This window comes from Eptatretus burgeri, chromosome 14 (genome assembly GCF_056783735.1).
Source record: "Eptatretus burgeri isolate ZD-2024b chromosome 14, Ebu_testis_v1, whole genome shotgun sequence".
Lineage (NCBI taxonomy): Eukaryota > Metazoa > Chordata > Myxini > Myxiniformes > Myxinidae > Eptatretus > Eptatretus burgeri.
In genome coordinates, this window is record NC_140974.1 from 52647995 (window position 1) to 52674027 (window position 26033).

The 26033-nt window shown below is 42.3% G+C and overlaps 2 protein-coding genes across 2 annotated transcripts in view; one reads left to right on the forward strand and one right to left on the reverse strand.

Moving 5' to 3' along the window:
* The window catches only part of LOC147013206 (E3 ubiquitin-protein ligase CBL-B-like), an 18681-nt gene extending 9404 nt beyond the window's left edge, over nucleotides 1-9277 (forward strand). Inside the window, exons 4-9 of the mRNA XM_085854848.1 lie at nucleotides 4041-4162; nucleotides 4609-4749; nucleotides 4909-4996; nucleotides 6259-6332; nucleotides 7364-7452; nucleotides 8287-9277. Of these exons, the coding sequence (XP_085710974.1) occupies nucleotides 4041-4162; nucleotides 4609-4749; nucleotides 4909-4996; nucleotides 6259-6332; nucleotides 7364-7452; nucleotides 8287-8531 (759 nt within the window). The 3' untranslated portion in view covers nucleotides 8532-9277. The remainder of the gene's footprint in view (nucleotides 1-4040; nucleotides 4163-4608; nucleotides 4750-4908; nucleotides 4997-6258; nucleotides 6333-7363; nucleotides 7453-8286) is intronic.
* Nucleotides 9062-26033, reverse strand: part of LOC147013207 (uncharacterized) — a 23489-nt gene continuing 6517 nt past the window's right edge. Inside the window, exons 2-9 of the mRNA XM_085854851.1 lie at nucleotides 25278-25407; nucleotides 25059-25141; nucleotides 23773-23957; nucleotides 16375-16772; nucleotides 15831-15971; nucleotides 14405-14491; nucleotides 13167-13250; nucleotides 9062-10798 (exon numbers count right to left, since the gene is read on the reverse strand). Of these exons, the coding sequence (XP_085710977.1) occupies nucleotides 10711-10798; nucleotides 13167-13250; nucleotides 14405-14491; nucleotides 15831-15971; nucleotides 16375-16772; nucleotides 23773-23957; nucleotides 25059-25141; nucleotides 25278-25407 (1196 nt within the window). The 3' untranslated portion in view covers nucleotides 9062-10710. The remainder of the gene's footprint in view (nucleotides 10799-13166; nucleotides 13251-14404; nucleotides 14492-15830; nucleotides 15972-16374; nucleotides 16773-23772; nucleotides 23958-25058; nucleotides 25142-25277; nucleotides 25408-26033) is intronic.

A 26033-nucleotide genomic window follows, 5' to 3' on the forward strand; every position in this document is an offset into this window, starting at 1 on the left:
TTTAACAAGGACATTTTCAAACTTCTATTTCTCTCATAACGAGCTGAAGGGTGGCCTTCTTCTTGAGTTAATTTTAGTTCTCCGATAACAAGCTACCTGGAGGGCACCTCAGATTTGTTTCACATTGATCAAGTAGAGAAAGTGTATCCACAGCACCCACATTGCAGCAAAGATGGCAGCAACAGAAACAAACAGCAATACAATATGCAGTCTCATTCCCAGTGTTTTGCATGGTGTTAGAACAGGACTTGCCAGCAGAACGTATTTGCTCGTTCGAGCTTGCTCAAAAGTCACGAAGGCGGCATTTGGCAAGCTTGTTGTGCTCGAATTCCTGCTTTAATTTTAAGAATCAGATATCCTTTCGATGCATATCATTCTCAAAATGCTTGCTTGTATTAAATACCTATTACTTCAGTGTGTTTTTAGATGAGAATTTTGATTTACTTTGGCATGGGCATGATATGTAACCAAACACTCACGATCATACATTTAAAGACAAAACTGTAACTGCTTTTTGAAATGATGGATGAAATCGACAGAATGTTGATCACAAAGATACACATGGAACTTTTACGCAGGAGGAGGCCATTCGGCCCATCATGCCTGCATTGCACCAACCTCAGTATTGTTACCCATCCATACATGAGCTACATACCATCTACACAAACTAATATCCCTATACCCCTCTATCTCCAATGCATCTAGGAACCTATCCATCCTCTCTACTTCTACTACCTTTCCTGGGAGACCATTCCACACAGTAACCACTCTCCGACTGAAAGATCTCTGCCTTCAAACTGTCCCTACTCATCTTCTTTACCTTCAAGCTATGGCAGCTGGTCCTAACTTTGTCAACTCTGTTGAAAAACTCCACTGCACATATCTTGTCCACATCCTTCATCTTAAGCATCTCGATCAGATCCCCCTGCGATCGCCTCCTTTCCAATGTATAAAGTCCGGTCTCCTTCGAATGTTCCTGATAGCTTAGCCGAGCTAGCCCTGGAATCAATCTCGTAGTTCGACGCTGTACCTGCTTCTCCTGTTCCTGCAGCTATATCCTTCGTTCGTCAGATGCGGTGACCAAAACTGCACACAATATTCTAGGAGAAGCCTCACCTAATTTCTATACAATTCCTATGCAGTGGTATTATAACCGCCCATGGGAAGCAAGGAGAACCTGCCATTTTGGGCATACCCCTTTGTCAGATCAAAAGAGGAAGACTGGGTCGGAGCGAAGGTTGATTTAGTGTGGTCGTGAGTCAGAGGTGCGTGTGTTAGAGCAGGGTCAAGATGCAGGGGTCAGGCAACATGTGGAAGTGACGATGACTCATTGTGAAAACGAGAGGGTAAAGGTTGTGTAAAGTCAAGGGGACGGGGACTGAGTGAAAAGTGAAAATCATCAGGAGACCAACAAGAAATGAAAGGACATCAGATAAATAAATTGAAGCAATCCAATATGTAATGTATGTATATATATATATATATATATATATATATATATATATATATATATATATATATATATATATATATATATATGAAAAGAGGTCAGGTGGGGTAAATTATTTGAAATAAATCAACATGGGAAAAACAAAAAGAGAGGGGAAATTATATATAAAGTTGTAAGAGACGGGTGATTTAAGTGAATGAAAAGCACTTATTAATGTAATATAATCGAGGAGAGGAGAGTAGGGGGGACAACAAGCTGATCTTGAAGATTAGGCTTGGTTCTTTATGCTTTGGACTGTCCATGGTGCTGAAATGGTGGAAAACTATGAGGGACTGCCATGTGGATAAACAGATGTGCAGGAGGATTGAAGTGTGAGCAACCACCTTGGAGAGGTCTGTGCTGTTGTTTCGTACAATGAGCAAGAACAATGAATAGAAGCGATGGCGCAGTCTTCACCCTGTTTCACCGATGTAGATCTTCTGGCAGTGTGCACGTGATTCCGTACATCACTGTACATTAAAGGGCAGTTTTACCCGGTAGGTTACAGTCTGTGACTGCAATACTGCTTTTGGGTCCAGATAACAACCTGGGTCACCCGATCATCTCCATTTGTAGCTTTTCCACCAAACTAATCTCCAGTTATCTTGAAAAGAAAATGACTATTCTCGTCCCAATCTCTACTTTCCTTCATGAAAGACATCGATCATGCACTCTCAATCTTTGAGCAGTTCAGGCTTCCATCAGATAACACTTTTATTCACTATGGACATCAAATTCCTGTGCACTCCTCATCCCTAACGATGAGAGTCTTCAGGTGCTCAAACACCTTTTTGATCTCCAGACCACCAAGGAACCAAGAAGCACAGTAACTCCTCTTTGTCTCACTGAACTGGTCCTCACCTCAACTGCTTCTCAGATGCAGGCAAATTCTACAAGCACACAAACAGCTTCGCCATAGACACCAAAATAGGTCTGAGTTATGCAAATATTTCCCCAAACCCACCTCTTTCAAATTCCCTGTTTTCCTTCCTGAAGGTCCCTGTAGTGTCAGTCTTCTTTACCCCGTGTACCCCGCTCCATCCCTCTCCCTTCCACAGATCTCCTAATGTCTCTGTTCCCCACTGTTTTGTGCTTCCTACTATCACCGCTCTTGTCTCCTGCTCACTTTGTTATACATTCTGTGTGTTAGCTCTTACATGAGCCTCGATATTGTATGCAAATTTTTTTTTGTCTCTTTCATTGCAAAACAAATTTTGAATAGTTTGCCCATCCCACCCCAGAATTATTTGGCCCCTGCATAGATGATTGCATCAGTAGCAGAGATGATCTTGAACAGTTTATTGACTTTGTAAATTCTTTACACCTTGCCTTCAATTTCACATGGGAGATTTCAGGGACCTATGTCACCTTTCAGTCAAAGAGAATGGACTTCCCATCACTATCCATTATAAATGTAAAGATACACGCAGATACCTTTGATATTCATCCTCACACCCCTCTCACATCAAAAGTTAAATTCCATCTTCCTAGTTCCACCAACTGTGCAGCGACAATTCCGACTTCAATATAATAATCAAAAGAGATGTGTCGGTTCTTCATCGAGCATGTCTTTCCCACCTAAATTGTGGCCTATGCACTGGGAGCGCACCCGCAATACCGAACCAACATTACAGACCTCTCCAAGCCAGTTGCTTGACACTTCGCTCAATCCGTTCAGTCACATGGTAGTTCTCCAGTATCATTCTCCATTTCAGCAACATAGGCAATGGCAATTGCAAAGCCTTATCTTTAGGATTGGCACATTGGCCCCCATTGAATCAATGAGTGCTTTTCATTCACTTTGGCCTCTCATGTCTTGCAACTTTTCAATCCTTTCCCTCTGTTTTTTTGTTATATTGCTTTATCCGTCTCGGCTCACTTTTCCTCTCCTCTCTTTTACCCTTCTTTTCCTCTTTTCTCTCCCATTCCCTTTTCTCTCATCTCATTTCCCCTTTTCTTTCTCGTTTGTTAATACTCCCTTTTACTTTTAATTATTTTTATCTGCATCACTTTTTAAAGTTGCTTTAGTTTATTTATGCAATATCCTACTTTCACTTCTGGTTTTTTTTCTTCTGTTATTTTCACTTTTCTCCCCGTCATGTTGAGCTCAAATCCCTGAACCACACGAGACGAAGCATTGCCCCTATCCCATCTCGATTTTTCTCTCTGACAAATGGTTAACGCCCGAAACATCAGCTTATCCTTGCTTCTCATGGCAGTTTGCACACCTTGTTCAACGTTATCTCGATTCCATGCATTTTTCTCCCTGTCCTTTGATGGGAAGCAACACCAGCTTTCACAAGCAAAATTAGTTCCTCATTCTACTGATTCTTAGAGGTAATCTACAGATTAACCGATTTGCATAGAGCAGGTGGTGCAGGTTTAGGAATTAAAGATCGATTGGAAACAATGGCTAATTACCTTTTATCCAACCACATTATTGCCACAAGTTCCTATGTGCATTACATGACAAATCATTAAGTCTTTGAGCACTTATAAGTCATCATTTACTTACTGTCAAACATCCTTTTGCCCACTCCTCCACCGGCAGCCTTGGTCCTTTGCACTGCAAAGCTGGAAGGCATTGATGTTGAGCCATCCAGGTTACATGGCGTTTCTCACCTATGATGAAGTGAGGACTCGCTTGCAGAAGTACCAGAGCAAGCCAGGCAGGTAGGTGGCGAGGAATGAGATCCAATGGAACTGATGTCAGACACAAACAATTTTCCTCATTTTATAATGTTTAAGCCCCCAGAGATCCACGGAGGATACTGACGGAGCAATTTTTCAGCACATAGGTGATCGCAGAGGTCTCTGATAAACCTGAAATAATTGATAACGGCAAAGAAGGATCCAAAATTTCCACTACATTTCCTTGCGTAGTCAATATTATGGACCGTTTCCACAATACCCCGAGCATTCCAAGTATCCAACATCAGTTTCATTTTGATGTAGCGGTGTCATCAAGCCAATACTTTTTCGGAGAGGTTGTACATTGAAAGTCAAGCAAACTTGTTTAGTTAAATGAAAGATTTCTTTCTTTCTTTTTTTTCCTTTCCAGTTTTAAGCCACGCATTGCAACTTGAAAGGTCATTAAATATTCCTGCTGTTTGTCCCAGTTACGTGTTTCGCCTGAGCTGCTCCCGCCCTGGGCAGTGGGCCATCGGCTATGTGGCGAAGGATGGGCGTATCGTGCAAGCCGTGCCACCACCAACGATGCCCCTCCACGAGGTGCTTCAAGATGGTGCCAAGCAAGGCCTGTGAGTTTTCTGTGCGTGTGTGCGTGTTTGCATGTGTTTGTGTGTGTTTGTGTGTTCGTGTGTGTTTACAGAAGTCCTTTTTGGTCACAAAGTGGCGGCCGGCACAACCTGAAGAGAATGTCAATCGAGGTTTAACAAGCATTTCCTTGTCACCTTCAGATATCTTTACCCGGATGGAAGGTGCAAGAACGTCGATTTATCAAGTCTCTGCCAACATACCAGGAGCAGCACATCCTCGCCTGATGAGGTATTTGACTCAGAAGCAATATTGTGGTTTTATTTTTCTGTCCGATCAATTGCAAGTTAAACTGTGGTCACAAATTAGTGGTTACATATGACCACAAGTAAATAAACCATGAAATAACACCATAGGTTTTATCGACCGGGGTTGATGGTATGTTTACCAGCATGGGAAAGGTGCGTCTGAAGTTAGCCCTCCATCAAGTCAACATACAGGTAGTGGACAAACAAAATGGAAACACCTGGGTAAATTAGACACACCAAAGAATGGCTTCCACACACGTGTGGCCCATGTGCTAATTGAGCAAATAACATCCCAGTATGCTTAGGGTCATGTATAAAAATGCTGCACAAGCCTGGTTGTCTATAATTATGGCCGGCATTGCTGCGAGAGGATATCCCCCTAATGCCCTCATCCATATAGCACGTGTGGTCAACTAATGGACACTGATGTTATCCATATGTCATGGCCTTCTCAGTCACCAGATCTGAACCCCGTGGAGCATTTATGGGATATTATGGAATTCCGCCTGAGACAGTGTTTTCCACCTCCAAATAGGTGTGAGTTGATTGACTCTCTCGTGGAAGAATGGTGCCGCATCCCTCCTGCAGAATTCCAGACGCTGGCGGACTTCATGCCACAGCGCATACAGGCCGTACTGGCCACACATGGTGGCTTATTGCCCTATTAAGTGACACTACATTGGCGTTTCCATTTATTTTTTTTGTTCACTACCTGTAAGTCTTCTGAGGAAGGGCCAAAGCTCAAAACATCAGCCGCACTTCATTTCGTACGGGGTTGACATCGTCTTATCAACTCCTCGTCTAGTCGATGAAATCTATTGTTTATCTTGTCCGCTGATGCAGATTCTCCTTCCATTGCATTACCGTAATAATTATATAGGTCGATATCCACCGTAATAAAGCCTGATAGTGAGCTCATCATTTTGAGCAACGCCGTGATTCCAACACCGACCGATACCGACACTAATAATAAGAATTTTCACGAGACCTTTTTGTGGGGAAAGCTGAGCAACTCTGTTGGTGAAAGCACTGACCACTTAGTGGCATAAAAAAGGCTCAAAGGTTCCTTTAAAAATAAAAAAAGAAAAAGTTTCCGATGGGTGTAAACAGTTCTTGAAACAGATAATTATCGTCTGCTGCAGATTTGTGATGTTTAGTGGACATTCAGTTTTTCCATAACATTTGCGAGCGATTGCTAAATGATAATGACGTAATTTCTCTTGTTTATTCTTTTTGTTTTTACAGCCCAATCGATCTCCAATACCACAAATCTGCCGCGAATATTTCTTTGTCCCAATGGCAGACGGCGAAAAGCTGAGGTAAAGCAAGTACAAATACACATATATATATATATATATATATATATATATATATATATATATATATATATATATATATATATATATATATATATATATATATATATATATATATGTGTGTCAGTCATTGTTGGTGCAGTGTGGCTGTTTTCTTTCTATTGCTGCCAATTTGTCCAACACAATTTCACACAATTGTTTCAAAAAAAAAACATGACATTACCGTTACCATTATATTGTCCCAAGCATTATTTTTTATGGAGGTCGAGGCTCATGGAAGAGCTGGATGACAAAAAAAGAAAGGTACCACTGCTGCTTTAAGAACTCCAATTATTCCCACTTTGTTGTTGGGGGTTGGACAGGGAATGTTTTTTGCCCAGCTCCACTAAGAGCATTAAATTGTGCAAAAATAAATAAATAAAAGTCTTTCACGAACAGACTGACAAGGCCTGAACATTCAACTCAAGGTGATTTGGGCAGGAATTTGTAATTTGTTTGGGTGACATTATTTACCATTCTACAGCCCCCCCCACACCACCCCCTCCCCCTCCGAGTGCGTTTGACAGATTTTTGCACCACATGCTCTGATATTTACCATTGTGTAGCCACACTCCCCCATCCTCCTCCTCGTTGGGTACATTTGATGCATTTCTGCTTCAAGTGATATTACTTACCATTGACGGACGAGCAAAATACTACGTGCCGAGTGAACGCACACCCCGTATAGGTTTTACCGCAGCTTGAGCTTGAGAGAACACGATAAAGTTCCATAACAAGACAGATGGAGTTTTTCCGAGGCAAAAAAAGGTCTGCAGGCTCAAAACGCACTTCACAGACCAAGAGCTGGGAAACCCTCTAGCTACGAACACAGGCGACGGAAAAACTCGCGAAGCACATACAGCAGCAGTTTCCATACTTGCGTCTCAAATGCTCTTCAGCGTTCATACGACACAACGATTTTCCAGGCTGCTGGGATTGCGCGGTGATAGTCGTGTCATGTAATATTTCCACTCGCCCTTCTTGTTCACCCACAGCCCGGGCCGACGGGGAAGCACTGCGGTCTCCGATGACCTCATGAGCTTATTTGATCCACTCTCTCCCTCGAGCCTTCAGCCTACCAACGGTAAGTCTGTGAAACCCACGGGGCGCACATTGTGCTGAATGAAGTACGGTAAATGCTTTTGGGTGATCTTTCCACCATGCTATTACCCCATTCTTTGTGGAATATCTTTCTTTGGATTATTTATTTCACTTTGAGCTATCACAGTCACAATCTGATAAACTAGCTGTTGGCAATAACAGGCTCTCCAATGAAACTCAGACAGGAAAAGGACACTTTGCTCATTCTGCAACTCCCATATCACCACAATCCAGGAAACAGATGTTACGTCTGAGTTATCTCTTAACCCAAACCCGAGTATGAAATCTAATAAATTCATCCACCGAAAAAAGTACAAAAATATAAAGATCACCTTTTCAAAAGGTTCTGCAATTAGTTCAATCAAAATATTGTTTTGCACACTATTTAATTAAAGCTAAATCGTGAGGATGCTACACGAATCATGATTAGGAATAAGTGAAGTTTTATATGAATATAAGAGCTGATTAAAATCGTTTCCTAACGACCTTGTCCTGCTCCTCCTTCAATCCAGACATGGCAGATGGTCAGTCAGACTGGGTATGAGCAATTGAATCATTTAACAGTTACACCTTGTTTAAACTAGCTGGGGCTATCTACATATTACGTAGGCAAAAGTGGCAGAATTTTGGATCCGCAGCCTCCTTTTCCACCACCCATCTTGTTAATATTTATGAATAGCAAATCACTTTTCTTCCCTCCCCTCCTCAGCTAGCCTATCGAGACTGTCTTTTCCAGATAATATGATGCATAAGGCATTTTTTTAGAAAAATAATTCTAAGAGCAATCTCGATTCTTTATTTCCCATTACCCACACAGCCAATGAGCTACTGACGCCTCCGATTCCACCGAGATCCCCGACATCCCGGTACACCCCCTTGGTGGCGGCAGAGCACTCCACTGTGGACACGGAGATCGAACGGCTGCTTGGAAAGGGCTTTACCTACACAGCCATAGCGCGAGCTTTTCGAGTGGCAAATGGTGATCCACAACTGGCAGAGACTATTTTGAAGGCATACGCGCAACCCTCACTGTCAACCATGTTGTCAACATGTCAACCATGAGCGACACGTTTCCAGGGAGAACAGGCTGCTTGGTTGATTCTGAGTTCCTGAATTTCATCTTCTCTCGTCGCACCACTCCATCTATCTCCATGGAAATTAATACAGTTAATATAATGTACACTTTGCATGTAAAACAAGAACAAACATTATGATGCAACAGAACTGTCGATTAATCTGGATGTTATATATATATATATATATATATATATATATATATATATATATATATATATATATATATATATATATATATATATATATATATATATATATATATATATATATATATATATATGTAGTTGCATTTTTTTTTTTACTTTAATTTGAACCAGCCTTGTGGGCTGTCATGACGACTGTAAATTGGAAATACAGTGTCTCATCTTGCAATAATGTGCTTTTTCCAAAATGTCATACTTCTCACATTGTAAATACATCCAGAAAAAACTGCACAAATAGGATCGGTTTCCTTGTGACGACTTCAAGTGTTTTTAACTCTGACTTCAGCAGAAAGCAAACTGATGCCCGAAAAGTTATGACGGCGAAAATTTAATTGGGACATTCTATACAAGACAAATATCTGATTGATACCAATAACAAAATAACTAAACAGTATTTTGAGCTATTCCATAGCATGTGTCATTCACAAAGCAATTTAAGACAATGGCAAAAAGATGTCAAAGCTTGTTTAGAATGGTGGTTGGATTGTCCAATCCTTGACCGAATAAATTATATTTTTATCTGGTTCAGTTTAAGGCTTTTTCGAAGCGGCATAATCACGTCACATGTAGCACCTCTTGCAAAAATACCCCTTGTAGGCTGTCAGGATATAGCCTACAGCTATGTGCACTCGCCGCTGAGCTGGCGAGCTTGGGTTTGAATCTCAGCCAGCTATAAACTGTAACCCAGGTGTATCACAGGTACGGCGATATCAGGTGGACGTTAAGCCGGGTGTCCCTTCTGCTGGTGTTGTCTTGTGGACGTTAAATATCCCACGGTGTCTTTGTTGAGAATTAGGTGTGATCCTGAATAAATTACCAATTCCTTCCCAAATGTGCAGTAGCACCGCATCAACTGGACAGCCACGCATCAGCGGGATGGAATTGGAATCGGAATCGAATCGGAGTCGAATATGCATCTGGGAAGAACATCCCCCTCTGTGTTTGTTATTGTTGCACGCCAAGCCTTCTGAATAAGCCAGCCGTGGGTTACGGCTACTCTGCACATGAGATATGAGATTGGGAAAGCACACCTTAAATTCCAAGATATTTACAAGGCAAAATGATTATTCAATCAAAATTCTCACCAGAAATCCGTGTTACTTTTGTGCCAGGTTCACAAAGTGTAAAATTAGTCAGTGGATATATTTTTAAATGAAGGCACCACCAACCGGTACAGCTGCCCAGCAGACAAGGCTCAGGTCTGACGTTTCAACCATAGAGTAGTCTTCACCCCGGAAGACTGTGCAGTCACCATATGCCCGGGTGTTTTCCTCCCAAGGAAGAGGGGGAAAACCACATTTTTGTATTTTCTACACTGCTGCTCTCCCTTGTGGCTGCAATATGCAAATGGTGAGACCTCCACTAAGTTTTCTTATTTTTTCATCATTTGGCAATCACTCACCCCTTCCACCCTCTCCCCCAGAGAATAAACAGCACATTGGCACACGGTGCCTGCACACTCCTGGATGAAGACCACCATGTGGTTGAAAAGTTAGACCTGAGTATTTCGCCTGCTAAGCAGCTATACAAATCGATGGTGTCGTCACTTTTGAACATGGATCTTCCCAACTACAATAACGTTTAGTGCACCTGCTGTAAATTAATTAAAAGCGTAAAGAATGGCACGAAAGAGAAAAAATAATTTTAAGGAACTTTTCAAACCATGAAAAAGCAGTGTGGGGTTAGTCCATAATCAGCAACTTTGTAAGAACAGCAGTGTACAGAATGCAAAAATCACCATCATCTCGAGGATTTTACGAATAAAATGGCAAAGACTCCGAATTTCAATGTTGAAGTCTGCGGTCTGCAGATGAAATTTTGGAATATCTGAGCCTGGGCCCTTTTATCTTTGCAAAAAACCTCGAGTTGGCTGCGCCTTGGTGATCTTCGCTCTGCAGGTATCACATTTTTGGTGATCACCCCGCTGCCTATGTCACCTGCACAAAAGGGCACCCGGCTGCCTATATCATGAGATGCATCTCTGGCCGGCCCTGGGCTGCTTGCTCCAGCTGAGATATTCCTTCTTGAGAAAAGTCATTTCCTCCAAGCCTGTCACATGAGGCCATGAAAAGAGGTAGATCGATCAACTGGGTTACACAACCTTCCTGAAAACAAATACAATATGACTCGTAGCTTACTGTGAATCGAGTAATCAAGAGACACCAAACTTCTCTCTTTGGTAATCCGTTTTGACTACGAGGCACAATTCTACAAAAACAAACCAAAAACTTCCTTTAACTTTACTCGACTCAACATTTTATTTTATTGTACAAACGATTTACAAGCCACCACCACATTTATTTACCCATGAAGCTCAAAATCAAGTCAGTTCTTCGCTACGGTCAGATACAACCGAGCAATGAAGGTCGACTAATTTGCCAGCCCCACAAATCTGATGTTTAAGTTTTGAAAATACTTGAATTAAAAAAATATATATCAGTTCCAGCTTCACTGAACATTTGCTGCACACCCTCGACAGTTGATAAAGCCAACACCAAGGCTGCAATTTTGGTAAACGTGTTGAGGGACCATGTATTATGTATGAAACATGGAAGAATGTTTCATTCCTCTCACTCTCGATGCTCAATACGATTTCCTCCAAACCTTCCCTTTAAGGACCCCCTATCCCCACCCCCAACCCATTTCTTTTCTCTCCATTATACTCCTCCATTTTTCTCATTCATGTAGTTAATCATCCTGAGTCTAGCTCGGTTTACACAAGTTTGGAATCCAAATCCTTAATTGTGTGGTTGTCAGTCAGATTTTAACTCAAGACTTTTTTGGTGATTAATTATCCAGTATCTGTATGACTAGATTGGTATCCTTGATCCTCTTTGCCATGAACATGTTCTTTCAGTAATCCCCATCCTGGTCAAACTCCCAAAATCCAGGCTTATCACACATCGACACAGTTTTTACCTCCACCACCAAAGATGGAAGGAGGAGGTTATGTTTTCACTCCTGTTTGTTTGGTTGTGTGCAGGATATCTTAAAATGGTGTGGACGGATTTGGATGAAATTTGCTGGACACTGGGGGTGTGACGAGGATGAATTGATTCGGTTTTGGTGAAGATCCGGATCCGGATATGGTCACGAGAATTTTAAAGTGATTCTTCACAATTGAGAGGAGGTCAAAACCGATATATTGTACGATATCTCAAAAATATATTTGGCCCGACATGTTCGACTGGATCAGGAATTGCGTGGCGGAGGTATGCGCTCGACCAAGCGCCCTTCTTGTTGTTCCTTTTTTCTCCTGTTTGTGTAACCGCCTTTCTGAGGCTGATCAATCTCACCCTTCCCTCGAGGAGGGCTTAATAGCATGTGGTGCAGCTCCATCGGATGGCATTCTCTGATCCTTACTCTTCTTTTCACCATTAACCCTACCTAACCCAATCCTCTTCGTTTCAGGTTTTTGTGTTTCCTCTCTTTTTTGTATACCAAGTCAAGTCTCATGGAAGAGATAGAACATCGAATGGATAAGGATGTAACAGAACAAAAGGAAGAGCAGAAAAAAGGGGAAACTCACCAACAGCAGGGTTGAGAGACAAAATATGGGGAGACAGACAAAAAAAATGGGTGTGGCAGGAATGAGGGATAGGGGTGGATGCATGAGGTGTACAAGACGGATACAAAAGCAAACTCTCAGGGAGGAAAAATTGGCAAGTTGGAAGGAGGTGGACCTGGGGGATGAACAGGGGTAAAAAAAAAAGATCATGGTTTTGGATGGGGGTCATCTGAGATGGTGGCAAATAGCTGTCTTGAAGACCTGGAGGGAACAATGACATTGAAGAAAATGTGGAAGGTGTTTCCACAGCTTATTTCAAAATAAGTTAAAAAAGAGGAACAAATGAGTGGAGGTGAGCAGTGATCTTGGGAGGTTGGTGGTGGACCGTCGTGTGTGCCCTGCAGAAACCTGGGCTATTAGGGGTGGGAGGTGAGGGTGAACATGGAAAGAGCAGAGGTGGTAGAAGACAGAGAGACCACCGACCAGTCTGCGATGTGAAAATGAAAGGCACACAGACATCTTCATTGTAGGGGATTCCAATGATCTTGAGGACCTTGGTTTCCACGTCATGAAGCCGAGCAAGGTATGAGGCAGGGGCCCCAGCCTGGATGGGAGAGCAATACTCCATGAAGCATCGAGCTGTGGATGAAAGCCTTGTAGGTGGATAAGTGCAAATGTGCTATGGAAGGACTTTGCACAACGGAGAATGTCCAGTCAACGACTGCCTTTTCCTGGTTGTTTCTCCCCTTGCTCATTGTTTCCAACTATTGCACCACTGTCCCACTGTCAGTTCATCTGCTATCATTTCGCCCTTCCATAAGTCTCGACTTTGTAACCCGTTCAGAAAAAAAAAGTCTGTCCTGATGTTTAAACGCTAACAGACACGAGTATAAACATTGGAGGACTCACCAAAGCCAAAGTAAGCTGCTGTTGATTGAGATTCCTTCACAAAGCAATGGAACTGAAGTATCAGTTAAGGAGTTTGATCTTAAACTGGAAAAAGAAAAAGCAGAGCAATAAATTATGACATTTTCGACATTTCATACAAAGCATACATGTACTTAACTTGGTTTCAAGTGGCCATTCTTTTGAAATCTGGAATTACCAAAATGTAGCTGATTAAAAAGTCATAACTATTCAGGGTTCAGTGTTGGCCAGGTTCATTAAATCCATACAAATATTTATATCCATGAGGTTTCGAGAGTTTTGGGCAGGATTGGTTAGTGGATACGGTGGAAAAAGAATATTTGGTTACCTATGGGTGGAAAAAGAATATTTAGTTACCTGTGCAATGTGCATTGATTTTCTACACTACAACAAGTAAATGCAATCCGACAACCAAAAATCTAAAATAAAGGAACAAGGGGGACAGGTGGTGAACTCATTTTAAAGACATTATTCAGTGTTATTATTTAAGACATTCATTATTCATTATGTAAGACAAAAAGAGACTTGTATAATAAAATAAAAATAATCAAATCTCTTCCTTCTCCTCTCTTTCTTCTTTTCTCTGCTTTCTCTCCACAACATTAAGATCTCTCATCTATCCTATTATGTTCAAAATCCCAACTCGAGCGAAGTCTACGGCGTGTAATCACAAATCCCCACGATACACACCTAAGGGAAAGTTTAAAGATGGCAAAAAGTTCCACCAGGAATGACCCATTATCAAATTTTGAGTTTTCTTTTCTGTTTTGTTTTTTTTCAAAATTTTTTGATCAAGATAAATTTTTCTGTTTTGAAAACCCTGGGGCATAAACTGGGGGTCAAATCCATAAAAAACATAACATATTTCATGCGTCCCTCAGTGTTGATTACATAAACTGTACAAAGTTTAGTTTAAAATGTGCCCGTAATGTCATTTTTTGGTATTTAACATTTTGACCCTGCCCCGGGGGGGGGGGGGGTGATGACAAAAATGACACTGCTCTTGCACCTTTGTGCTATGTGGTGATCATAACTACCAAGTCTGGTTGCCCAACCGTTTAGGAGAAGACAGCATGACGGATGGACAGACAGAGCTTGTTACAATATTTCCCCATTATTTTCAAAAGTATGGGGATAATAAACTTATTCCTGCTGTTGCAGAGCAAGCTGAAACTTGTCTTTGGCAAGACTGTTTCAGTTGATAAAGTTTATGAACTCACGCAAGCTGTTTAATGGAGCAATCTGGGTTTTTCAACACTCCAACAAACAAAGGAATAATGTCATCTGACAAAAAGTTTTCACAAAACCTAAAAAGGAAACGAGGAATCATTAGTACTGTGCTTTTACTTGTTCACCATCACATTATCCAGCTCTTATTAGTCGTTACAAGTCGCATGACAAGAATTTCCATGGATTTGGGCATTGAAAAAAGTTATTGAATTCAAACACCACAATGCTTTAACTTGAATCTAGATAAATCTGTCATGAGTTTTTCATTCTGCTACAACACGAGTCTAAAGCAATCGTAGACTATTAAACAACGAGCTGAGTAAGGCATGAAACTTCGCTAACGGAAACCACCCGTCGTTTTGCTGACGGATATACAAAGAGAGGGGAGAAAAAGAGATGTGGGGGAGAGAGTGAGGAGGTGGAGGGCGGAAGAGAGAGGATGAAGGGAGAGTGAGGAGGGGTGGGGAAGCGAGGAGGGGTGGGGGAGCAAGAAGGGAGGGAGAGTGAGGAGGGTGGGGGAAAGGAAGGCAGCGAAAGGTGAGAGGAAGGGAAGGCAGACGTGCGGTGGAGTGTTAATTACGATTCATACTGTTTCATCAAAATTATTATGCAGAGAATAACAGTGAAGATGGAAACAAAATAATGTCTGAAATCCATTTTCTCCCAGTCATACTAGAATTACCGCCCAGAAAAAAACACTGCCCAGACATTTCCGGAGCCAAGCCATCTGGAGACACTGTCAGGAGACAAACAATGCCCAAACATGTCCAGAAACAAACTCTCGTCCAGACATAAACACTGCCCAAACATGTTCGGAGACAAAAATCACCCAGACGTGGCTGGAGCCAAGCTGTCCGGATCCAAACACCGCTTGGACAAGTCCGGAGCCAAACTCCCATCCGGACATAAACACTGTCCAGAGACAAACACCGCCCAGACGCGTCCGGAGACAAACACCGCCCAGACGCATCCGGAGGCAAACACCGCCCAGACGTGTCTGGAGACAAACACCACCCGGACGTGTCCGGAGACAAGCTCAATCTGGATACATCCAGAGACAAACTCAGTCTGGACCTAATCATGAGAGATAGAGATAAAGATAGAGATAGAGATAGGCTTTATGAACAACACACAAGTGCGCTTGCAGTCAAGTTGTGTAAATACCAATCAAGGGTCATAAAACCAATGTTTTATTTATACTCCTGAGTATAAAACATCAGTTGCTGAATGAAAAAAAAACTTATTTAAGACCGTGCACATATTATATATGCAAACAGGGCAGAATTTTTGACGTACTGGACTAATATCATCATCATCATCATCATCATCATCATGATACATTCCACTTTCCATCCTTTCCCTTTGATCTCAATTTAGCAAATAATAAATAAATGTGATAAGTCACCAATAAATCACCTGAGTTCGAGGCATCGGTGCATGATGGGGACAAGAGCTCGCAAAGCTTCATTGCTGAGGTAAGAATAGTCACATGACAGTGATGTCACACAGCCGTCTGGCTGCATCCCCAAGTTGTGTTTGGCCAATAATTTGTGAGAGCTGTAATAATTGTTGAGCAAGAACGAGAAAGTGATAATAGTACACAAGTGACAGAATAAACAAATAAAATTATAATAGCAAGGCAAGCTTGAGGCTTGCTGTCTACAATAAAACCAAAGAGCCCTAACTCACCTGGTGCCAAATTCACCTGACAACCCACCCCCCCCCCCCCCCAACTTTTGTCCCGATATATAATAACACAATTTGTGGCTGGAAGACCATTCAAAATTAATAACCAATACACCTACAATTGGAAATTAAATGCATTATATAATAAAAAAACAATAAAAATATTGGATGTACTGGAGTATTACTTCTGGTATAATTATCAGAATTATTAGGAAGTGGTACAATCCAACAAGTTATAAATTCAGAAGTCGGTGTAGAAAAATATAAACCTTACCTCAATACCCAAGTAATTGTTTCACAATCTCTGGTGTTCAGAGGTAGCATCGAAAAGTTTAAGGTGGTGAGTGACCGAGTGATCATTTCTGACCCTCCATTGGACTGTTTTGAGTCAAGTCGTTTCAGTCCCTCTTCCATCTCTTTGTGATCCGTGCTCATTTCTCCTTTCCCTTCTTTTTCTTTCCTTTCTTCTTCACTCTTAATTTTTACACCCAATGTCCTGTCATCTTCCATATGCACATCTTCAGAGTTCACAATTGTAGGATCCTGACTTCCAAGGTCTCCATCTTCAGGACTGTCTTTGCCCCACAGTTCTTTGGCACAGTGGAGCAGTGTAAGAAGGTAACTGTTGTCTTTCTGATCACATGACAGAACCTTAGCCAACCAGGTACTCATCTGCAGGAGTCGCACAAAGAGCCCGCAGGAAGGCTGTTAGGTGTACTATTTGGACCGTTTGGTCCCATTTTATGCAAATGTGGTCCGGTCTTCACCTGAAGCCATTCCACACATTCTACATTATTACTGCCCCCAGGGAAGATTGTGATGGACACTAAATACTACAAATGAAAAGGAATCAATGCCTCAAAATTCCCTTGATATAAAAAAAATTTAATGATGATTTTTTTTGAGTTCTAGGGAAGCACACGGGCTCACAAGGGTTGTGGCTCGGACCCGCTGCTTAACCTCCGACCCTGAAGCCGACAAGCCGCAGATAACCCCATGACCCGACGGGTTGCTAGGTAACCACGGATGCCATCTGAAGCAACTGGATCTGGTATTGTCCTCGCGCCAAACTATCGCATTACCTTCCCGGTGATTTAGTTATTCCAGATGGGAATGATGCTCTCGACTTCTCACCTTTATCTACTTATTATGGCCGAGCAAAACCGTAGGTGAGAAGTCAACTACCTCACGCAGCAAATCACTGAGGTACAACTTCCCGTCCATTTATTACGTATACTTTGTCTAACCAATGGGGAAACACAATCGAGCAGGTTGGAAACAGTTTGGAGAAATTAAAGGCACATATTTTCAAGCAATATTCACAAGTGATGCAGTGTCACAGAGAAAGCACTTAGCCCATATGCACAGAAGAACCCCATGCACATTATTAGCTTACTCTACACACAAGACAGGCGCACTTCAATCACTCTGGGAAAATTGAATCACTCCGGCTAAACACACACAATGCATTTTCCCCTTCCCTGTTACGAGTGGAAAGTTAAACCGACGAAACACAATTACTAACGAGAAAGCATCTGAAAATAAAAGCCCGTCCACATCTGCTTTTTATTCAGGCATCTTCTTCCACGTGATAACCATGACTACAACAGCTGAAAAATAAATTAACGATTTTAGGTGACCATGACCTTAAGATCTCAAAAGCAATAAGCTTCACTGACCCAATATGCAAACCCTGCTCAAATTTAAAGTAAATCGGATGAAAACTGATGATTTTATGCAACCTTGGCCTTTGAGCTTTTGATTCAAATAACCCCCCGAAACAATCGGCTTCCATCTTTTGATTGATGAAACAATTCAGTGAACCAACATGCAAATTCTTAAAATTTCAGGTCAATCGGATGAAAATTGATGATTTTGATACTGACCTTTGACCTTTTGACGAAATTATCAATTTGTCTTCTCCATATTCTCATAATAAAGCTTTGATGACAAAAGCTCAATTGGTAAAAAAAAAAAAGTTACGGTCCAGACAGACATACAGAAGTGAGTGCAAAACCTCATCTCCTGCTGCGCGGGGGAGGGGCTAATGAAATATCTAAGGATCCCATATGTGTTGAGTGTGTCACCTCGGGGTCTTTTCCATAACCACAACATAAATAAGAACTAGAAGGGCACTCTTCGAATTTGCAGTGTCGCCAGATATGCCTCCACCCACATTATAACATCAATATATTTGTACCAAGTTTGATTTAAATCCATGAAACCAGATTCAAAATATTAAATAATTCTGGTTGCCAGATCATGCATCCGATCAGGTTGAAATTTAAAACATATATTACTCATAATTACTAGATATTGTTACGAATTTACGCCCGCCGGCGTGCGAGCGGCCGCGTACCTCTAATGGCAGCCGCGTCGCTCACCGGTCGGACAATTCAGTCGTGACCCTCCTTGGAACTACCGCCAAGAGCCAGTCACGGGTGGGGTCTAACCTCACCACGGTCGTGCCAATTGCCTACCCGCGCAAGATAGGGTTGCTCGCCAGATCCGATCTACCTAAGTACCTGCGAGGGCAGTCGACCGGGCGACAGTACCTCGGCACCGGTCGGTTCGGGACACGAACCGCTTAAGCGGTCCGTTCCGTGCTGCAGCGATAACCGAGCGGATATTATCGCCCGACCTCGCCGGATGTGATTCTTCGTTACCGGGTGTTTGAAACCCTCTACTAATTTATTCCGCGATTCAAGATGGCACTTTCAAAAGGGAAAAAGACGACGAACGGGATACATTCCACACAAGCACATTTATTTACAACAACACGTATACAGTCATGCAATATACAAGCGACAAATAGAAGGCAAAAGCAATACCACCGACTACGATTATTATCTACAGCCACTTACCAGGTTTACTTATGGGGACATGGCGCCACAGCAGTCATACAAAACAAAAGGAAAGACCCCCTCATAGGCAAGGGGGTAGACGGGGTGTGTACCGTGCAGGTTACCTGCCCCCTCGAGGTGTGACGGTGGGCAGGTCGCGACGCCTTGTTCCCACGGCAGCTAGCGTAGCCGCACCTGCTCTCGGGCCTTTGCAATGATGTGGTCGGTGAATTCTCTCCGGCTCCCTCGCCAGACGCGCAGATTCGCACCACACAGCCGGCAGGGCTGTGCCTCCCATCTGCGTCTCCGAGGAGTTGCCCGGATTCGCCACCGGCCGGCGCCTTCACCGACAGGTCGCCGAACGCCAAGACGAGAGAGCCCGACCTCGACCACCAAGAGAGCAGAGAAGAAGAAGAAGAAGAAGAAGAAGAAGAAGAAGAAGAAGAAGAAGAAGAAGAAGAAGAAGAAGAAGAAGAAGAAGAAGAAGAAGAAGAAGAAGAAGAAGAAGAAGAAGAAGAAGAAGAAGAAGAAGAAGAAGAAGAAGAAGAAGAAGAAGAAGAAGAAGAAGAAGAAGAAGAAGAAGAAGAAGAAGAAGAAGAAGAAGAAGAAGAAGAAGAAGAAGAAGAAGAAGAAGAAGAAGAAGAAGAAGAAGAAGAAGAAGAAGAAGAAGAAGAAGAAGAAGAAGAAGAAGAAGAAGAAGAAGAAGAAGAAGAAGAAGAAGAAGAAGAAGAAGAAGAAGAAGAAGAAGAAGAAGAAGAAGAAGAAGAAGAAGAAGAAGAAGAAGAAGAAGAAGAAGAAGAAGAAGAAGAAGAAGAAGAAGAAGAAGAAGAAGAAGAAGAAGAAGAAGAAGAAGAAGAAGAAGAAGAAGAAGAAGAAGAAGAAGAAGAAGAAGAAGAAGAAGAAGAAGAAGAAGAAGAAGAAGAAGAAGAAGAAGAAGAAGAAGAAGAAGAAGAAGAAGAAGAAGAAGAAGAAGAAGAAGAAGAAGAAGAAGAAGAAGAAGAAGAAGAAGAAGAAGAAGAAGAAGAAGAAGAAGAAGAAGAAGAAGAAGAAGAAGAAGAAGAAGAAGAAGAAGAAGAAGAAGAAGAAGAAGAAGAAGAAGAAGAAGAAGAAGAAGAAGAAGAAGAAGAAGAAGAAGAAGAAGAAGAAGAAGAAGAAGAAGAAGAAGAAGAAGAAGAAGAAGAAGAAGAAGAAGAAGAAGAAGAAGAAGAAGAAGAAGAAGAAGAAGAAGAAGAAGAAGAAGAAGAAGAAGAAGAAGAAGAAGAAGAAGAAGAAGAAGAAGAAGAAGAAGAAGAAGAAGAAGAAGAAGAAGAAGAAGAAGAAGAAGAAGAAGAAGAAGAAGAAGAAGAAGAAGAAGAAGAAGAAGAAGAAGAAGAAGAAGAAGAAGAAGAAGAAGAAGAAGAAGAAGAAGAAGAAGAAGAAGAAGAAGAACAAGAAGAAGAAGAAGAAGAAGAAGAAGAACAAGAAGAAGAAGAAGAAGAAGAAGAAGAAGAAGAAGAAGAACAAGAAGAAGAAGAACAAGAAGAAGAAGAAGAAGAACAAGAAGAAGAACAAGAAGAAGAAGAAGAAGAAGAAGAAGAAGAAGAACGAACCTCTGACGACCACCAAGAGAGATAACTCGACCTCGATCACTAAGAGAGCAAACTCGACCTCGACCACCAAGAGAGCAAACTCGACCTCGACCACCAAGAGAGCAAACTCGACCTCGACCACCAAGAGAGCGAACTCGACCTCGACCACCAAGAGAGCGAACTCGACCTCGACCACCAAGAGAGCGAACTCGACCTCGACCACCAAGAGAGCGAACTCGACCTCGACCACCAAGAGAGCGAACTCGACCTCGACCACCAAGAGAGCGAACTCGACCTCGACCGCCAAGAGAGCGAACTCGACCTCGACCGCCAAGAGAGCGAACTCGACCTCGACCGCCAAGAGAGCGAACTCGACCTCGACCAACAAGAGAGCGAACTCGACCACCAAGAGAGCGAACTCGACCTCGACCACCAAGAGAGCGAACTCGACCTCGACCACCAAGAGAGCGAGAGCCCGCATGCGGTCCGCCTTATATCGTGTGGGGCTCCACCCTTCGCTCCTCCCCGTTTTCGGCTCCGCCTCCCTTCGAGAAGCTTCCCGAAAAGGGGCGTTCCCTCACTCCGACGCCTCACGCCGTGCATCCACCAATCGGCAGCGAGCTGCCCTGCCCCCTTCCCTTCACACTAAGCGCGGGGAAAATAGGCGGGAAAAACTCCACAGGCTCCGTAAGAGCTTTTGTTCTGCCAATCCTGCCCGCGCTCTCGGACGGTTCCCGACATGGAAACCATCGTAGCGTGGACCGTGGAGGATGGCGTTCGGAAGCGGGGGTAGTAGTGAAGATGGTGGTGGTTGTTGTGATGGAAATTGTAGCATGGTTGGCGTTGTGACGTACTTGGTGGCGGTTGTTGTTTGCATGTAGGTTTGTTGCATGCTTGGCGTTGCGGCATACTTGGTGGCGGTTGTTGTTTGCGTGTATGTTCAAAATAATGATAGGTAAAGAAAAACGGCTATCTCAAAGAGTTGCAGCCCAGTGAACACGAAGAATACCCTCAAAACAACGGTGGGGAAAGCTATCTGAACACTCACTTACCGGCATAGCTAATCTAAGGAACCTTTATGGTGTTCTGCGAATTTCCACAGCCGTAACAATATTATTTTTGACGTTTCACATCGATTGATGAAGCGGTTCAAGAGATAATTTTTTTTCAAGATTTTTGTTGAATCGAATATGGCTGCCAGACAATGACATTAATTATCTGTGAACACACTGGTATTCCCAAGGCTTGGAGAATATCTGGGTAAAGCTTCCTCTCAACCTGTCAAGTCGTTCTGAAGAATGTTTTCAAAGGTTTATTCTTCAGAATATCATAGCTGCCAAACCATGTGATCTATGATGTCACAGGTGGAGAACTTTTTGTTCCTCATGGATCGGTGATCATACCTGTAAAGTTTTGCCTCGATCCGTTCAGCTGTTTAAGAGAAGAAAATTTTTGAAGGTTTTTCTGCTAAAAAAAAAATTGGCTACCGAACCACATGCCCGATGATGTCCACAACCCCCCCCCCCACCCACCCCGACACAATTTATCCCTTGATGACGATCCAAAATTTTCATATTGATCGGATAAAGCTTTCGACATCTGCAATTATGATGTCAGAGTAAAGCCACCTATGACACCCGAAATAAATTTTAAAAATCACACTTGTTTCCCATGGGGAGTACTTTCCATGTGGGAAGTTTCAATTTTTTCCATGGAGTGGTTTCAGATATACAGGTCCAACGTTTTTCCTTTTTCCAAAATGGCTGCTGCACCATATAACCTATGACATCATACTTATCATTAAAACATTCTACGCGAGTAGTTGCACCTGTGGTGAAACTTTTGTGTCAATCGGATAAGCAGTTGCAGAGAAAACAGAGACAATCAGCATGGACAGACGTATGTACGGACGGATGGACAACCCAAAAATATAATGCCTCCGGTGACTTCGTCAGCAGAGGCGTAAAAAGAAAAATCAAAAGGGTTGCAATCATTATGGAGACATTTTATGTTAGCGAATCATCCATCCCCAGTTATCTGTTACCCTAAAACAATCCTCTCTCAATCACACTGTTTTCGTTCAGATTATTCCACTGAGTTTTGCAATATCAAACACTGTATAACCGACACGCTCGTTTATTTATAAATAAATAAATAAATAATTAAAAGGTTTATTGTGAAGCATAAATGTAGAATAACTTATATTTTACATCTCTGTGTTGTCGTTATGGAACACAGCAGGTATACCAATTCAACTACCTTGTCTCATGGGAAGCTTACGTGATCCAGGGAGGAGTTGATCAAAAAGATAAAATTATGAGTAGGAGAGATTGATTGACTTAACACAAACTTTCGAAATGAAGACAGAATTGTGACATTTAGCTGAATCTCGAACAGCTTTTTAAAATATTTTACTCACACACCATTGAAATACAGCATTCTTCTTTTATATTCTTCACTCACGTGGTTTTTGAAAGTAAATTACGATAAATGCATCAAAAGAATTCTTAGTGTTCCACTGTCCACCGATGTTGATTGCATATCCAAAGTTTCATTGAAAGAATGCTTAAAAATGTTCCCGCAATTGCATTTTTTGGTATTTGACCTTTTGGAGCCGCTCCAGGGCTTCAGGAGGTGGAGGCAAAAATGATACTGCTGTTGCACCTTCTCACCATGTGGTGATCATAACTACCAAGTGTGGTGAATTTCTGCACGAATGTTTAGGAGGAGCTGGCATGACGGATGGACAAAAAGACAAGACGAAGACAGACAGACAGGCAGGACAGACAGACAGAGCCGATTACAATATCCCACTGTTTTATTTTTTAAGCATGCGGATAAACATCCAAAAAAGGGTTGCTTCGTGGACATGCAAAAAGTGCTCTAAAAATGGCTATTTATTTATTACATATGCAATATCACTGAATTCCACCCTTTACCCCTCCTCAAGGGCATACATAATATATAATAAATAAAGCCACCTTTCCATGTCCTCTAAGAGGTACCCAAGAAGTTAGACCTGGTTTTCTTTACTGGACCTGTCAACATGCTGGAAGCATGGTTTTGTTCGATGCTTAGTATGTATGAAAACATTGTCCCACTAGGCTTCTTTGGAACACCTGGATGCGAATAAGCAATGTAAACAGGGTTTCTTATAACTGTCTTGTTCTCCAACGATATTTCTGGTTATTTTGTATTTCTGAAATTTGCACAATTTGGTCTTGTCTGGAAACTTTGAAACCTCATGAGAAAATAACTCACCTCACTGCAGCTCCTCATCCTGCTCACCTCATCCCAGCCTACGCCTCCACGGGCAGTGAACTCAAGGAAGAGGGCGAAACGTGCATCTTCAGCACCCGGCTGGGATGCATTGGCTGAGAATACATTCTCGAGAGAGCTCTCTGGACCTCTTAGATAATTGTGTAAAGATTTAAGAAATTCTTGTGCTGAGAAAGACAAGATGGGGTGGACAAGAAAATTAATTTACAGTGATCCTGAGATAAATCTAAACAAGATTTAAAACTGGGTTGGTCTAGCCTTAGGCTGCAACAATTCCACCTGAATCCCCGAATCTCCTAATAGATCATATCAAAGGATCACTTTTTAACTGGAATGGTGACCTTGAACCCATGTGCAACACGAGCACTTGCTGCAAAATTCTCAACAACAGGGACACCTACCATGCATGCATTCAACCCGTTTAGGCATCTGTTGCAGTATTACACATTTAACAAGCTTTCTGAATCATACATAGCCAGGAAAGAATCTCTCGCTATCGAGTGCAGCCTGTGGCTGCTGGTTGCATCATTGGTTGGGACGCGGCTATGCCGCTGATGCAGTGTCCCCCTTACCAGTACACTGGTGCTCATTTTGCCGACCTCGGAAGGATGACAGGCTGAGTCAACCTCCTGCTGTGTATTAATTCAGCGGCCAACGGGGCTTGAACTCAGGACCCTAGGATCCTAAGCCTAACCACTAACCACCCTAACCACTAAGCCAACACCAGGCTGCCAGGAAAGAATATAAAGATAAACTTGAAAGAAAAGCATCGTGTTGGCTTAACGGTACAGGTAGTTGCCTTAAGATGTTAGGGTCTTGAGTTTGAGCCCCTGTCGTCCATTAAATAACACCAGGTGGGTTGACGCTGCCTGTCATCTTTCTGAGGTCGACAAAATGAGTACCAGCTTACTGGAAATGGGGCACTGCATCAGCGGTACAGCTGGCTCCCAGCAATGATGCAACCAGCAGCCACAGACTGCATACGAAATATTTTATAAATAACTAAAAAGTAGAATTTGACACGAATACATCAATGGATATTCCTTCACCTACATTACATGTCAAACCACTGTTACGTTTGAAATGAGAAAGAGAAAGAGAAAAGACACATAAGTAGACAAAAAACATAAGATGCTTCTAACTTGAGTTATGATCTGCAAAATGATTTTCAAAGGGCACATGACCATTGTGACCTTTTGAACATAAAATCATTGGATATTTTTGAAATTAAAATAATTGGCTGAATTAATCATAGGAGAACAACAGACCTGGCTGGCTGAATATTTTTGCTTCAGGTAGTCCCTGCAATTCTCGAGAAGGAGGCAGCAAGGGAATTCCATCTTCGGTCAGTCTGATAAATATGGATAAAAGTCAAGTCATGAGCCAGTTCCACTATACATAAATTATATAGAGCTTGTGATGAAAATACATTCCTCTACAGTTTCCTTATCAATGTATTGTACATGCAGAAGCAAAAAGCAGCTCACTGCAGCTTGCAGGGTACCGGCGTTCGGGACCTTTTCCTCTCTTGCTTCCACACACACGCGAGCAGCAAAAGGAACAAACTCAGAATTGAGAGGAAGGAGAGAGCAACAGAAGACAGCAGAGAGAATGGCACTGCAGGGTGGGGGAAGAGAAAATAAACCAAAATGAATTAAACCAATGATCAAAGTAGTCAAAGTAGTATTTTATGACTTCCATGACGATATGTAATGTTCTTTCAAAAGGCCCACACAAGTATTAAGTATAAGGTTGCAAGAAACCTCAGTTGGCGCAGCCATCACCGCTGAGCTGTCCAGTGAAGGTTTAGTCCTTTTGGGATTACAATAAACTAAAACTGCCACTCTGGTGGAATGCTAACAGGGGGCGTTGCATCTCTAAGCATGCCATGTTTTGGATGGGGACATATGTACAGGAGGAAGACCACAATTCTTGCCAGGGTTAGGGTTAGTGGATTCTGGTCGAGACATGAACATCCGAAAATTCCACGATCATAAACATCTACCGCAGGCTTTGTGCTGGCTTGCTTCGCGAGACTGTCTGCCAGTTTATTTCCCTGGAGTCCAACATGAAAGAGGAACCGCATTAATGTGACCTCTAAACCAACCAATCCTTATTAGTTTGTTCAAAGCAACTGGCAGCTCCCATATCATATTGCATGAGGAAACTAGAATGGCACTCGTCGACACTGCGACGTCGACAGATATGCCTCCACCCACATTATAACATCATTATATGAACTT